Raw genomic sequence first — 14,785 nt, forward strand, 5'->3', positions numbered from 1 at the left:
AGGAATGGACTGGCTGAAGAAGGGTCATTAAGAACTACGTCTGAAGGCGACATGCTCTTGTATATAGAAAATTCTAAAAAATCTACACACACACACACTAAAAAAACTATTAAAACTAATAAACAAGTTAGGTGTGGTTAAACTGTACGAGATCAACATATGAAAATCAATTATAGTTCTATACATAATAAACAGTCTAAAAATGAAATTAAGGAAACAATTCTATTTATAATAGCATGGAAAAGAATAAAATGCTTAGAAATAAAATTAGCAATAGTAGTCTGAGAATTTTAAGAGCCAAAACTACAAAATATCTTTGAAAGAAATTAAAGATTTAAATGGAGAGATGTGTCATATTTATGGATAAGAAAACTTAATATTGTTAAGACGGCAGTTCTGCCCAAACTGATCTTCAGATTCGACACAGAGCTATCAAATCCCAGCTGCCTATTTTGCAGAAAACGACAAGTTGAACCTTAAATTCACAGACAAATGCAAGAGACCCAGAAGAGCCATAACATCTTGACAAAAAAAAAAAAAAAAGTTGGAAGATACATGTTTCCTGATTTCAAAACTTATTACAAAGCTACAGTGATAGATATAGCGTGGTACTGGCAAAAAAGATAGACATATGAATAAATCAAATAGAATTGAGAGTCCAGAAATCAAGCCATGCATTTACGGTCAATCAATTTTTGATGCATGTGCCGAGACAATTTCGTGGGGGAAGAAACATATATTCAACATGTAGTGCCAGGAAAACTAAATATGCACATGCAAAAGAATGAAGTTAGACCCCTAACTCACACCATACACCAAAATTAACTCAAAATGTATCAGAAGCCTAAATGAAAAAGCTAAAGCTCTTAAAACTCTATTTAAACTCTTCTCAAAACTCTCTTCTTAGAGTTTTTCTGTAGTTTCTAAAACTCATTCTACTTAGAAATAACATATACGTGAATCTATGAGACCTTAGAATAGGTGATGTATTTTTTAGATATGACACCAAAAGCATAAGCAGCAAAAGGAAAACATAGATAAACAGGGATTTGTCAAATTTTTAAACTTTTGTGTCTCAAAGGACACTCTCAAGAAAGTGAAATCAAATCCATGTAGCAGGAGAAAATATTTGTATTTGTAAATCATATGATGTTTATGCATCATGCAATTTGTAGGACTCCACGCATATGAAATGTTCAGAATAGGTAAATGCGTAAAGACAGAAGATAGATTAGCGGATCCGTCCCCAAGGGCTGGGGTCAGGGAGAAGTGGAGAGTGATCACTAATGGGTGCAGGGTTTCTTCCTCAGGTAATGTTCATGTTCTGGAATTACATAGTGGCTGGTGACTGATGCACAACATTTTGAATAAAATCTACTGAACTGTACATGTCAGAGGGGTGAACTTTATGGTATATGAATTATATCTTAATAAAGACGTTATTTAAAAAAAAAATGGCAAGAACCGGCCCAGGAGGCTGGGTACAGAACATGAACATTAGGCCGAGCCATCATTACGTCTATAAATATGAGCCTAGACCAGGGCCGCTTCCACTTCTTAGACGTGTCTACATCTTAAACCTCTAATGTGGCTGGAATATAAACTCTGCCTCCCTCATGTCTGCAACTAAAAACCTTATGGCAGTACTACACCCTGGTTCCCCATCAAAGAATTCAGCCAGGAATTGACTGCAATCCAGAACTTGCTAAGAGTGCGCTTCAGATGCGCTGTTGGAAGGAGACAGTCTACCGGGCACGTGAACTAGCCATTCTCATAGCTACGCCAAGCTCATCCCTGTAATAAGTTACATCATCAGAAACAGTGTACCCGGGCCACATGACTCAGCTAGGCACAGGCATCTGGTGATGAGTGATGTCATAATATTTTATTCTCTGCTTTTATAGAAGGCCTATATAAAAAATACCTATAATGGCTTACCTATGGCTGTCACAAAACGATAATTGAAGACCTTTCCCGATATGTTACCCAGTGACCCTTACGTAAGGGCCCAGGTGATGAATTTCTGTTTGTTACCAGGAAGAAGTTTGCTTCTGCAAGTGAGTAACAGGGGTACATCTCTTCCTTTCATTTGCTTCTCTTCCCTTCCCCTCCCTTTCCTTTTCCCAAAACATAGAAGCTATCGAATGCGGTAAAAACAGCCCACATTTATTGAGCAGGTACTCTGAGCGGTCCTTTGCATGCCTCACCTTATTTGAGCATCACAGCATCCTATGCCGTGCACGCTGCCCTTGTCCCCTTACACAGACGAGACGTGAAAACCGAGGCTGACGGAGATGAAATGTCACATCCCGCGCCTCGCAATGCGTAAGTGGCAGAAATGAGACTTGAACCGAGGCAGCCTGACTCCGGAAAGCATTCTAAGTCCAGCTTCTGCTTTCACTTAGCTGTGCAGCTTCCCCCAAGTTTCATTTTCTAAGCCATCTGCAAAATCTTTGAATTAAGGGAGTGTACATAGTAAATACATGTCTGCTTTAGTCTCCACATCCCTTAGCTGAAAATGCTCAATAAATAACACTGATCGATTCTTTCCACCAGATTCTAAGATCCTTGGAAGAATGACCCGACATAAATTCTGGTGGCTATTTTTATTAATGACGCAAGGGGTAGTAGTCATCACACAGGCTGGAGGAAAGGAGGACAGAGCTGGAAACAAACAGCATTCATTTTATTTCTTAGATGAGGTGCCTGGAGGTTGCATGGCACCTTCGCGGTTTGAAGTCTGAGGCCTCTGGGTGCTTGTACGTGGCTGTTGGAAATTTAATCATCTCGTCTGATGTGTGTTTCCATAGAGTGACAGGTACTCCCTGTCCCGCTTTTGAACAGATTTACTCTGATAGGCTTGGGGGGCCAGGGAGACCTTTACTCAGCCAGCGTGATTCAGCGTGATTCACATGCTCAGAAGCAAGCTAGCTGTCAGCCCGCAGAATTTGGACTTAGTCGAGTTTCTTTTCTCTCTCCTCTGTTTTCTTACCCTCCTGGTACATAAGGGTCAGACACCTGGTTCTTAATCGGCTGAGAGATTAAAGGCCAGTAGAGCACCAAGATTTTCATAAGTGAGGTCTTCACCGCCTAGCCTGACATTATTAACCTTTCAGTTTCTCGGCTCCTGTGCTTCTGGGGGCCCCCTGCTTTAGAGCCCTGATTACTGCAGGAGAATAACAGGCTTCTCTAGGTTTGCTCCTTAAAATGTGGTCCACAGACTGGCAGCAGCAGCATCACCTGGGACCTTGTTAAACGTCCAGAATTTGGGGCCCCGGCCGGACCTGCTGAATCAGAATCTGCTGCTGAAGCATTGCACATTAAAGTCGGGGAAGCACTGGTTTCAGGACAGCGTCCGCTCAAGGGGTGCAGACAGGTCCTCCCCCCAGGCAGGCCTTGTGCGTGCCTCGGACTGCATGACAAGGTGCCGACGTGGTGTCGGGAGCTGGGGATGAGGACACTGACCAGACGATGTGTGTGCCTCAGGGGGGCTGCTGTCCTTGCTCTTTTCTGCCTCTGAGAAGGGATGCACACACTCTGTGTTAGGTCTTTCCCTCTACTGAGATGCAAAACACCTGGACACCTGGGAGTGTTGGTTCCACATCTATTAGAAGGTTCACATTAGTGTCTCCTCCAGAGCGCGATTCACTGTCTTTCTGTGCATCGTCCGTACCCGGTTCATCTCTACTAGAGGATGCACCGCTCGGATTTGCGTATGTGTCCCTGTCCCCGACGTGCGATTCTTCATGGCCTGGAAACGTGTCTCATAGAGTTTTGACTGTCCCACGCCTTAGCCTAGTGCCTAGCACTTAACACACGAAAGGAGGAAAGAAAGACGGAAAGAGAGAAGGAAGGTAGGAGGGAGGAAGGGGAATAACAGGGTGGGGTTTGGGGGAATCGAAGGTTTATGTGTATTCTGGAAATTGGAGAGTATGTGCAAAAGTATGTGGAGAGGTGAGTATTCAGAAAGAAAAAGGAAACAAGAATCTTAGGGAGGTGGGGACGAAGCGGCTGGCTTACGGATAAGGGGACAAGTCAAGAATTAAGGTCGCCTATGTGTAAGTGTGGAGCCAGCATGAAATCCAGGTGTGTCTGACCTATAGCCTGCGCTGTCTCTGGTGCCACACTGCCTTTAACGCCATAAAGGGGTACTAGAGGGATCCCTGGTACCTGCACAGGAAATCCAAGTCCCTCGTCCGTAGGATTACACACTGGGTCCCCAAGAAGTAGAGCGACTGGCTCACAGGTACAGAGCTGGCTGGTGGCAGACCCAGAACAAGACACGAGAAAAAAGGTGTGCGTCTACAGCCGGTCACACTACCTTAATTTTCCAGCCTGTCCTTCCAGGTCAGGAGGACAGGCCACAGTTTGGCCTTGGGTGGCTCATCTGGTCCATGTTCTCGCCCTACCGCTGGAAGGAGCAAGAACTCCTAGTGCCGAGCAGAGCGGCGCCTCGTTCCTCTTCTCTGCCACGGTCCTCGATCTAAGTCATATACTTGCCATGGTGACTGCACAGCCTAAGGCCTTTTTGGATGTAGATGGTACCCTCACGAGAAAGATGTTTTGCGTAAACTTTCAGATTTATAAAGATACTTAAACTCTAACCAGTGGTTTATAGAAAAAGATCAAGAAATCAGAGGCAGAGTGTTGTACTGAAAAAAACATTGAAGTGACAGAGTCATCAGTAATCCAGCAAGGTGATCTTTCTATCTCCAGCCTAGACAGAAATATGTCCATTCTGTGCCTACAGCTTCTCAGAGAAGTTTTCGCCTGTTTGAGAAGCTGGTTATTTTTGCTAGAACCAATTCCAGGGAAAGATGGGAAGATATTCCCAACTCTAAGTAGTCTTCTTCTCCTTCCTGGAAAGTTGTCTTTCCGCCTTCACCCCCACAGTTCCAAGCCCTGCACTGGGTCCCCATCACCTCCCAGGACCCAGATGCCACTTACTGGCAGCGAGAGGCAGAGAAGGAAGCAGATGAGACTGCTGCTCCCTGCTCCGCTAATAGAGACGACCTTGGGCAGGTTCTGTCATCTCTCCTTCCTCATGGCAGAAATGAGAACAAATGACCTCTAAAATCCTTCCGAGTCCAAAAATGGAATCCTCTATTTTGCTAGTGAGTTAACTTCTTAGATTTATTTCCTCCTAAGGGCATTTTAACTTTCATACAAAACGTAATGGCAAAAAAAAAAAATAACTCTCTCATATGCAAGAGAACAGACTTACATGATGAGATTGCAGACTTTGGAGATATTTTGGGGCAGGATATCACGTAGCAGCGTATTCCATCTACAGGCAAGGCAGCTCTGCCCATCATGCTGACTATTTTCATATTTGGGAAAGGAATCCAAGAACTGGATGTGAATTATTTGTGAAACCTAATATTTGAAATGATCTTCATTTATGTTTTTGGCTGCGGATGCATGAGTATGCTTGCAGAGCATAGCATTATGTTATTAGCAGCAGGTATTAAATATATTATTTAGTATTAGAGGTATTAGTCTCGAGCATTAGGGCCGATTACATTTGATGTATTAGTTCTTTGGGGTTACAGTTAAGGTTTGAATTCCTGATTCTTATATCCAATAACTAAATTACGATTTGGCTCTTAATCCCACAATGAGTTCACCAACAATAACCCACTACTAATTAGTTAAGGATAATTATTTCTTTGCAACTATGTCTGAGAATAGGTGGTTCACATATTCTGATTATTGTAGACTTTTCAAGGGACAATTTTGACTGAGGTCATCCTTATCTCATTTTGACACTTCTCAGCCTTGCTCTTCGAGAAACTCTATGCTGAATTCGTGGTTTCAAGCCTTGAAAAGCCCCTGAAGGAATCCTGTCCCTCCTATACCTCCCCCTCTTCTTCTGCGAGCCTCTGGAAGCAGCCTCTGGTCTGCTGCTCTGACCCGAGGTCTTCTACTGCAGACACCTCATCACTGTCTCAGACCTGAGGAGTCAGGTGCCCATCACAGATGACAGATGAGGTCAAACATGAACATTTCCATTTCTGTGGTTAATTAATACTGTCCTTTAGGCCTTCTGTCAATATGGTTCTTGCGTCTGAGCTCAGAAGGGCACTCCTAAATACTTACCAATATGTAATCGTACTTTTGGATGGAGTCGATACCCTCAGCTTCATGGTTTAAACCTTCAAGCAGACGAGAAGTGCACATCTTTGGAACTGGATTCCTGTATTTCTAAAACCATAATACATCTTCCCAGAGCCTTCCCCAGACAAGGAGTCTGAGATAATAAGATGCAGCATCCTTCCTAATAACTCTACGAGTGTGCTTTTCCCCCAGTCTGGTCTCAGGTTCAGAGACTGACAGCTGAGGGTTCCCATCCCTCAGCAGTGGGACTGGCCCAGGTGAGATGTGAGCCCTCAGGTGCTGGCTCCGTTCCCACCATGGCAATTACCTTCATGCTACTGGGGGTCCACACTGCTAACTTTGTGCACAACACATTTTCGATTGTTCTTCTCCCCACTCTGAATATTGCTGTACACGGTGCTCCTTCCGTTTGTGGGTGAAAGCCTCTGCCCACCCACTCCTACAGCATGAAAGCACGCATGCTCTGAGTGCTAACCTTAGACGCTCGCATCGACCTTACCCTCTCAAACCCTGTCCTTGGAGGATGGCAAACCTTCCCACCAAAAGCACCCTCCTCTGGCACAGCGACAGCCCTGTTGAAGATGACATCTGCTGGTTCCATCTCCCATAGACAAAGAGCTTAATGCGAACTCTCCAAATCGAGCAGTGGCTGGACTAGAAATAGACAGCCAATAACTCGTCATCCCTAGCTCATCCATCATTCTGCATTTCCACCTCTATAGAAACCTTCAGGGAGTTGCGAAGAAGGTGCCCTAGGCTGATTATCTACCAAGGTTTTCAGGTCCCTGTGGATTAAAAGATGGTTCAGTGATTGAATATAATACCAGATTCTTCTCTATGCAGCGATAAACATAGAAGGCTCTTGGGCAGGTAGACATGACCCTCCTCTCATTGTCTCCCAGTTTATTTTGTACCCACCGAGATGTACTACAGGTAGGGAACGAGGCACTTAGTATTTATATGGTGACTTTCACTTGAATAAAATGGGGTTGTCATGCCTACGCATTGTGCTGGGAACAGAGTCGCGGTTCTTCAAAAGATTTGCTGTGAAGCGATTCTCACACCACCTGGGGAAGGCACTGAGGGGAGGATGGCGCGGTGTTCGGTGTGGCATATGTCAAACCTGCATTTTCAGGCTGGGAAGGTGGTAGTCACAAGTCACACAGAATGGAAGAAACCATTGTCAAGTCTGCGTCTCGACTTGACCGCTCAGAGGGTGACCCCAGACTGTGAGATGCAGAGTGTGGGATGTCCTGATGTTGGCAGCAGTGTGGGCAGAGGGGCTCCCTTTAGCCGGCATCTGCCCAGTGCAAAGGCTGCAGTTCCCCTAAAGAGCAAAGACTTTCACACTCTGCTTCCGGTGGTGGTCAGTCCTGGCCGTGGGACCCATGTTGGTCCTCACTCCTGGGAAAAAAAGAGGGTCGGACAGCCAGATGATCTTCTGGGAGAATTCTGCCTCATTCCATTTCACTCCATTCTTTATTCATTGTCTGTCAGTCTGTCCGAGACACACACACACACACACACTCTCTCTCTCTCTCTCTCGCTCTCTCTCTTTCTCTCTCTCCCTCCCTCACACACACACACACACACACACACACACACACTGTGTGTGTGTCTAACACCCTGCCTCACAAACCCAGTTAAAAGAGGCGTGCATCCACTTGTGTACACAATAATCAACCAGCCTCCCACACAGCAGTATCCACCATCTACAGACACCCACGTGTCACTCGCGGAGCAATTAATAAAAAATCCAGGCAACCTAGGAGCCTATTATTTTTCTCTTTCGCTCCCATTTTCTCCCTTAAAAAAAGGCCTTTTGAAAATATATTAAACCAGGTAAATTTTTACTCATATGTATCCTGGAGCAGATTGACAAGGAAAACAATCACAAAATAAATATTTTTGTTTTTGTTTTTAGAAAAGAACATTTCCCTATACATTGTCTCTCTCTAACGTGACGGAGCTGGTGTCTTACACCAGGTGTTGTTGGACTGGGAGCTCTGGCTGGACCGTGAGGGGACATGGGACAAGCCAGGGCCCGGAAACCGGGCAGGCGGAGGAAGCAGAGGGTCCAGAGGGAGGGATGGAGGAGAGGGGAGAAGGCGCAAGGACACCTGCCTGCCCGAGCCGTCCTCGGTCCTCGGTTGGTGTCACTTCTCCTGTTTCCTAAGGGTGCCGGCTTGAGGAGCAGTCAGTGTCCGGGGGGGGCGCACAGAAGAGGCAGAGTACAAAAAGTAGGGACCAATGTAGGGAATCACGAAACAACGCCATTTTAAGAAATCTGCTTAAAAAGATTACAAAAGTGACTCCGCGGAGGGGACGGGGAGCTGCTGCCCCTTCGTTCTCGTCCCGTCGTGCTTCCTGGAATGATGAGAATCACTTTTAAGGATTTGTCTGTTTCATGGTTCGGCTGGTTCTTCTTCTTCATCTCTCCCTTGGCTCCTCGCCCCTCACTGCGTTCGTCTGAGAAAGCACCGACTTTACAGATGCGAGGCCGCTGAGTCGCAGCCTCCCAGAGGGGGAGTGTGTGTGCGTGTGTGTGTGTGTCTGTGTGTCTGTGTGTGCACACACAGAGTGAGTGTATGCATGTGTGCAGGGGCTGTTTCTTTCTCTCCTGCCTGCTTCAGTCTGGGCCCCGAGGTCCCATCTGCTAGGTGTGGCAAGTCTCAAGGGAGTACCTTTTGGCAGCGAGGCGAGGGCTTGGATGATCTCTGCACCAGGATTCCCCGTCTCCTCCCAGCCCAGCACCAGGGTGGGACCCCATTAGCTACAGAGTTTGCCTGTCTCATACTCCACGGGGTTTGGCAGCTTGGAATTGAAAGCCCTCAGGGAAGACTGGATCCTGCCCACCTCATTGTTGGCCAGCTTGAGCCGGTGCCGGAGCAAGCAGGAGAAAAGGTCCAGCCGGACTTTGCCAGGTGGGGAAAGCTGGTTTACCCGGTCCCTAAGCTCTATGAGCTGCAAGAGGGCAGAGTCCTGGGAACCTTGAGTATATGGGTAGTCCAGCTGGAGAATTAAGTCCCGGATCGCATCCGGGTCAAAGGGCAGGCTGTAGCCGAAGACCTGCAAGGTGTTGATTTTCATGTAGCCCAAGTTCTTAGAGGGATCGGTCATCTCCAGGGGCTCGTAGTAGATTGTCTCGTTGGAGCTGTCATCCAGGGACTTGATTCGGCTCCGTAGGTAAACATGGACTGTCTCAAAGAAGGTCTTCCACCTGTTCCCCAAGGTGATAGTCCAGTTTTGGCACTGGGCAGCTGCGTCCACGTTAGTCCTTTCCCAGTCAGGGAAGTGGCCCTCACTCACGGGCATGAACCAGCTCTCAGAGTGGCTGCCCCCAAAGGGGTTGACATAAATGGCCATAACAGGCTCCAGGGTGCTGTTCTTGGTGAGGCAGATCTGCAGGGACAAGGCCAGCATCACGTGCACCAGCCCGGGCTTGTATTTGTTGCTCTTCAGGGTGAGCAGCATGCGCTTTCTCCAGGAAGGGTCGAACCAGCTGCCCAGGCGCATGTCGTTGCTGATGAAGATGGAGTGCACCTCGATGCGGCTGTCCCGCTTCTGCAGCAGGTACTTCAGCTCCAGGTCCTGCAGGTCTGTCTCCAGCCCCAGGAAGCTCTCGAGGGACTCGGCCACCTCCGGCCGGCACAACCCTTGGGCCAGCACGTAGCCCGGGTTGCAGCTCCCACAGCGCGTGCTATTGTCCGGAGCACAGTGGGCACATGCAGGCCCCTCGCCCAAGGCGCAGGGGATGGGGCCCTGGCAGGAAGACTGGTCATAGGGGCAGGTGCAGCTGTGGCTCTGCTCCAGGAAGGTGCCGGGGAAGGTGCTTTCTCCGCAGTAGAGGAGGGACTGGATTCGGTTCCACCAGTAGGACAAGGACCTTTGGGAGAGGAGAGAAAAACAAAGCCAGAGTCATAAGAAGCCACTGCTCTGCCGTCTTCCCCGAGGGCAGCAGGACGTTGACTCACAGAAAGGAAGGTGATGAGGAAGATAGACGCTAACGCATCCGAGTGATGAAAACCCTACTGTACCCATCTGGAAAGATCGAGTAGGGCCTGGGCTCGGTGCCTGATGGGTCTGCACTAGAAATATTTGGCATCAATCTGTAGCGGGAGCAGCCAGGCTCATCCCTCCCAGGTACGGCCTCCCTCTCTTATTCGACAGCCTCAGAAGCTCTCCGACATCTTTCTAATCTAGTGTTCAGCCTTCTGGAAAAGATCTTCTAACAACGGGCTCTTCAAACGTCCCCGCATCACGCCGACTTCTTCCCCACTTGACGGTCTCTGTCCTTCCTATGCTCTCCGCTTCTGTCACTTTACGTGACCCGCTCCCTCTTAAAATTTCGATTTCAGCTCTTCTGGTACCTCGTCAAAGAGGTCTTTGTAGCCCCTTTCTGAAGAGCCACCCAGCCACTCCCTACCCCGTCACCTCGTTTCTGTGCGACCCACAGCCACGGTCAGCGTTGGAAACTTGTGCTTATTTATCGTTGACCCATTCGCTATGTCTTCCCTGCAATGCGGCGAGAGCAAGGGCACTGTGGTATTGACCAGCGCATCCTCAGAGCCCAGCGTTGCTCTCGGTGCTTGGTAAACATTAGATACTTATTTGTCGAAAAGGGAATGAACCCGTCTCAAAAACCCTTGCTGGCCTGTCCTCTGCGCTCGCGCTTCCCTCCCTGCCCCAGCCTCGGCCAGAGCTGCATCAGACGGTGGCGAGGACAGCTCCCCTCTGCTGGACGGCTCCGTCTCGCGTGCATCAGCCCCCTCCTGCACGGTCTGCACCTCCTCCCGCACGGTCTGGCCGAGTCCACCTTCCCGGGGAGGCTCTTCTCTCTGGCCTTTGCTTCTCCCTGACCATGTTTTCGATTTATGTTCCACAAACGTGAATGTAAGTGGCTGCCACGTAATTATAATTTTCTGGTTTTTATGTTTCCATATATTTATTAAATCTTCCAAATTAATAAATATCCCCCACAGCTTAATGATAGCACATGCAGTGTGAACTTAATCAGACGCACGCACGAAAGGATGAAGGAGTAAGTGCCCACGATGACGCGGCCCCACCCTGTTCCCGAGGGCGTGGGGACTCAGCCTTCTTTCCCCACGGGACTCGGAGCAGTCACTTGTTTGAAACAATCCGATGGATGCGTGTGTTTCTCATCCCATGGAGTATTGACTCCACCCCTTCCTTTCCTAAAATCCTTATTAAAATGGAACTAGGTGAGAATTAGAGTGTTGTTAAACTAACATTTGAATCTCCTGTCGTTTGTATAAAAGTAACATTGGCCTCTCCTTTTCACCATGCGAGTAGGTGAAGGTAACAGGAGAATCTGAAAGGCTGTGTGTGGGGCTTCGCTCCTGGATGTCCCAGGCTGGACGACGGGTCCTCCCCGGCCACAGCTGTGGGGAGGCGGTGCTGAGCTCTGGCACCTGGGGTTGCTCACCTTTCCTTGGGCAGGCGGAAGCGAGGCTGCCGGTGGCAGCGCTTGCACAGGTTGAACAGCCGGCGGACGGTGCGCTGGGTCTTCTTGAGTAGCACCCTCAGGCTGTCTCCCAGCTGCTGGTAGCGGTGCTGGAGGCTGGTGTCCGTGGCCCAGAACTGGGCGATGGCTGTGCAGTTCAGGAACCTGTCGTCAGGCAGCCTTCTCAGCAGGGCCTGGAATTCCTCTGCGGGCAGGGACATAGGGCTGAGCCGAGGGAGAGCCGGGCAGACCCAGAAGGGGCAGCCCCCTCCCCCAACCCAGCCGGCCCTTCAGAGTCATTGAATGCAGAAGGAGCCTTCCCATCCGCTCTCCCAGGCCCTTTATTTATTTTTTAATAGCTTTATTGAGAAATAATTAACATTTCATAAACTATCACTCAGGACTCTTTTTCATCTCTCCTGTCCTTAATATGCTTCTGAACTTCAAAGCAGCTCTCTCACCATCCAAGGGGCCAGAGGCCCTTCTTTTGCCAATGACCTTGGGACACATCTCGTCTCCTCTTTGTACCTCCTGATAAGTCATTGACAGCACTCTCAGGCCAGTCTTCTTCAGCAACACCACAACGCCCTTGTGGAAAATGTGAGGCGCTCACGGAGATGAGCGTTCACAAGGCCAGCCAGCGTGGACACAGAGAAGCTAGAGCACCCAGCTCAGATATCTTCCCACAAACCTTCAGTCTCTGAGAGCAGCCACCCCTCTCCCCATCCTTCTCTCTGACTCTGGGGTACACTTCCTTTCTTTCAAGCTTTGACCCATAGCCAGTACCCTTTCTTTTCTGTAGCGAATCCAGAAGCTACGTGCTTTCTGGTTCTCAGCTCGTACTGCAACTCTGAGTTCTGAGAGCTTCCTGGCACAGCATGTTTTCTGAATGCATGCTCAGGTCTCTGTCCATGGTTCTGATCGTACTGGGGACCTGCCACCTCCCTGTCTGCTGGTGGAGGTGCTGAGACTCCTCATTTACTCGTTCACGGTAACTTAAGGTGCTGAAAACCCGAAATCACACATTTAAGGGTTATCAAGCATTTACCACAGTTACCAAAAGCAGCCGGGTGGAGGTCTGGAATGTGATATTCTTCTTAGCTGCTAATACCTTGTCTAGGACTTGAAATGACAGTGCTTGGGGCCTCACCTCATTCTGATTTCCCAAGCACCTGGTTCTGCATCCCCGCCCCCCTCCCGAGAAGGCTGGAGAATCACCCCTAGTAATGAAGCTCGCGACTAGCATGTGCATACTTCTCTTTAGGAAACCTTTAAGCATATAAAAGAGTATGGAGAATAACGAGATAAGCTCCCATGTGCCAGCCACCTACAATTCGGCATATTGCCATATTGGCTTCAGAATTTTTTTTTTAGGAAATAAAGCAAAACAATTATGCTTGAAGACCCCAAGCTTTTGCTTCATCTCCATCTAATTGGAACCATTCTTGGATATTATTTTAATCATTATCACATATTTTAATGTTTTTTACAACTGAGAAATATTAAGTATTGTTTTTAAACATCATATAAATAGTATTAAGTATGTGTTATTTTTAGTAAATTATTATGCTATAGCATTATATATAAATGTTATAGAAATATAAACATGTACATAATATATAACCTTTTTCATCTTGTTTTGTTTTATCCAACATTGTGTTTTTGAGATATATCCACATAACTAGCATTCATTTAGTATTGAAATGTATGAATATACAATGCAGAGTTCTTTTTACATTATTTTATCTAAATTAACCCATAAAGCCTTCTATCCAACTGCTATTATTACTTTCTGTCTTTAACAGATGAGGAGACAGGCACTGAGAAGCTGCCTGGTCAATCCAAGTTCATAGAGCTGATCAGTAATAGGGTGTCTCGGTCTTTTCGGCTGCTGTAACAAAATACCACGGACATGGTGGCTTACGAACAACAGAAATTTATTTCTCACAGTTCTGGATGCTGGAAGTCCGTGATCGGGGCTCCAGCATGGCCAAGTTCTAGTGAAAGCCCTCTTCAAGGCTGCAGATGGGTGACTTCTCACTGTGTCCTCATGCAGTAGAAGGGGTGAGAAATCTCTCAGGGCCTCTCTTATAAGGGTTCACTAATCCCATTCATGAGGGCTCTGCCCGTAGGACCTAATCACTTCTCGAAGCTCCACCTCCTAATACCATCGCGTTGAGTGTTAGATTTTCAACATATGAATGTGGAGGGGGCGGAGCGGGGATACAAACATTCTGACCTCAAGGCAGAGCAGGACCTAATCACTTCTCAAAGCTCCGCCTCCTAATACCATCACCTTGGGCGTTAGATTTTCAACATATGAATGTGGGGGGCAGAGCGGGGATACAAACATTCTGACCTCAAGGCAGAGCAAGGATGCAAAACCAAGTCCTTGGAATCTAGGTCTCAAGGTAACACCGATATTAGTTATACCAACAACCAGCAACACTTAGCACGTACTGGGTCTCCTAGAACTGTTGATGAACTTTATTCATTCAGCAAATATTTATTGTGCATCTTACTTGCAAGCACTGTTCTAGGCACTGTTCTGGAATCTATAGCAAACAAGACAGACAAATCTATGCCCTCAATTACATTTGATGTAGCTTATTAAGTCCTTAAAACACTTCTCTTTGGTAGGTTCTATGTCCATTTGCATCTAGAACAAAGAGAAACAACTTGAGACTCCATGGAGATAGAATCTGCTTGAGGTCACAGTGACCAGAAGTGGCAGAGCAGAATCCAAGCTAAGTTCCCCATGATCTTGCCCTATACTTCACAACCACCTCCCATTGACAGGGAGGGAGTCTGGGACAACCAACTGCTCACCTGACTCCTCGAACTGCCGGTTGTGAGTGGCCCAGGATTCCTGGATCTGCAGCAAGCTGGTCTCCATGGCCTGGATGTCGGCGTCAGGACAGTTGCATTCTGGGAAGGTGGGGCCGCACTTGCACCAGCAGTCATTCTCCTTGCAGATGAGCTCACCCTCAGAGCTGCAGGTGATGTAGCTGAGCGCCGCCGCCACGAAGCGCTCACGCAGGTACTCAGGTAGCAGCACCTGCAGGCCTAGGGAAAGGGCTTGTCAGGGAATCACCAGGCAGAACCAGCGGGGACTCAGTTTCCCTCACCCAAGGCTGCAGGAGCCCCAGCTGGGGTTCTGCCGCCTTGTGAATCCCAGGCCCAAGAACGGTCACCCCAGGG

The 14,785-nt window shown here is 47.8% G+C and overlaps 1 protein-coding gene across 1 annotated transcript in view; it reads right to left on the minus strand.

The window, feature by feature from the left end:
- Positions 1 to 7,946: 7,946 nt before the first annotated feature.
- BRINP2 (BMP/retinoic acid inducible neural specific 2) overlaps positions 7,947 to 14,785 on the minus strand; it is a 92,335-nt gene continuing 85,496 nt past the window's right edge. The window contains exons 7-9 of the mRNA XM_006907788.1: positions 14,414 to 14,650; positions 11,567 to 11,789; positions 7,947 to 10,003 (exon numbers count right to left, since the gene is read on the minus strand). Coding sequence (XP_006907850.1) covers positions 8,887 to 10,003; positions 11,567 to 11,789; positions 14,414 to 14,650 — 1,577 coding nt within the window. The 3' untranslated portion in view covers positions 7,947 to 8,886. The remainder of the gene's footprint in view (positions 10,004 to 11,566; positions 11,790 to 14,413; positions 14,651 to 14,785) is intronic.

Source organism: Pteropus alecto, unplaced genomic scaffold (genome assembly GCF_000325575.1).
Source record: "Pteropus alecto unplaced genomic scaffold, ASM32557v1 scaffold101, whole genome shotgun sequence".
In the NCBI taxonomy this organism is placed as follows: Eukaryota; Metazoa; Chordata; class Mammalia; order Chiroptera; family Pteropodidae; genus Pteropus; species Pteropus alecto.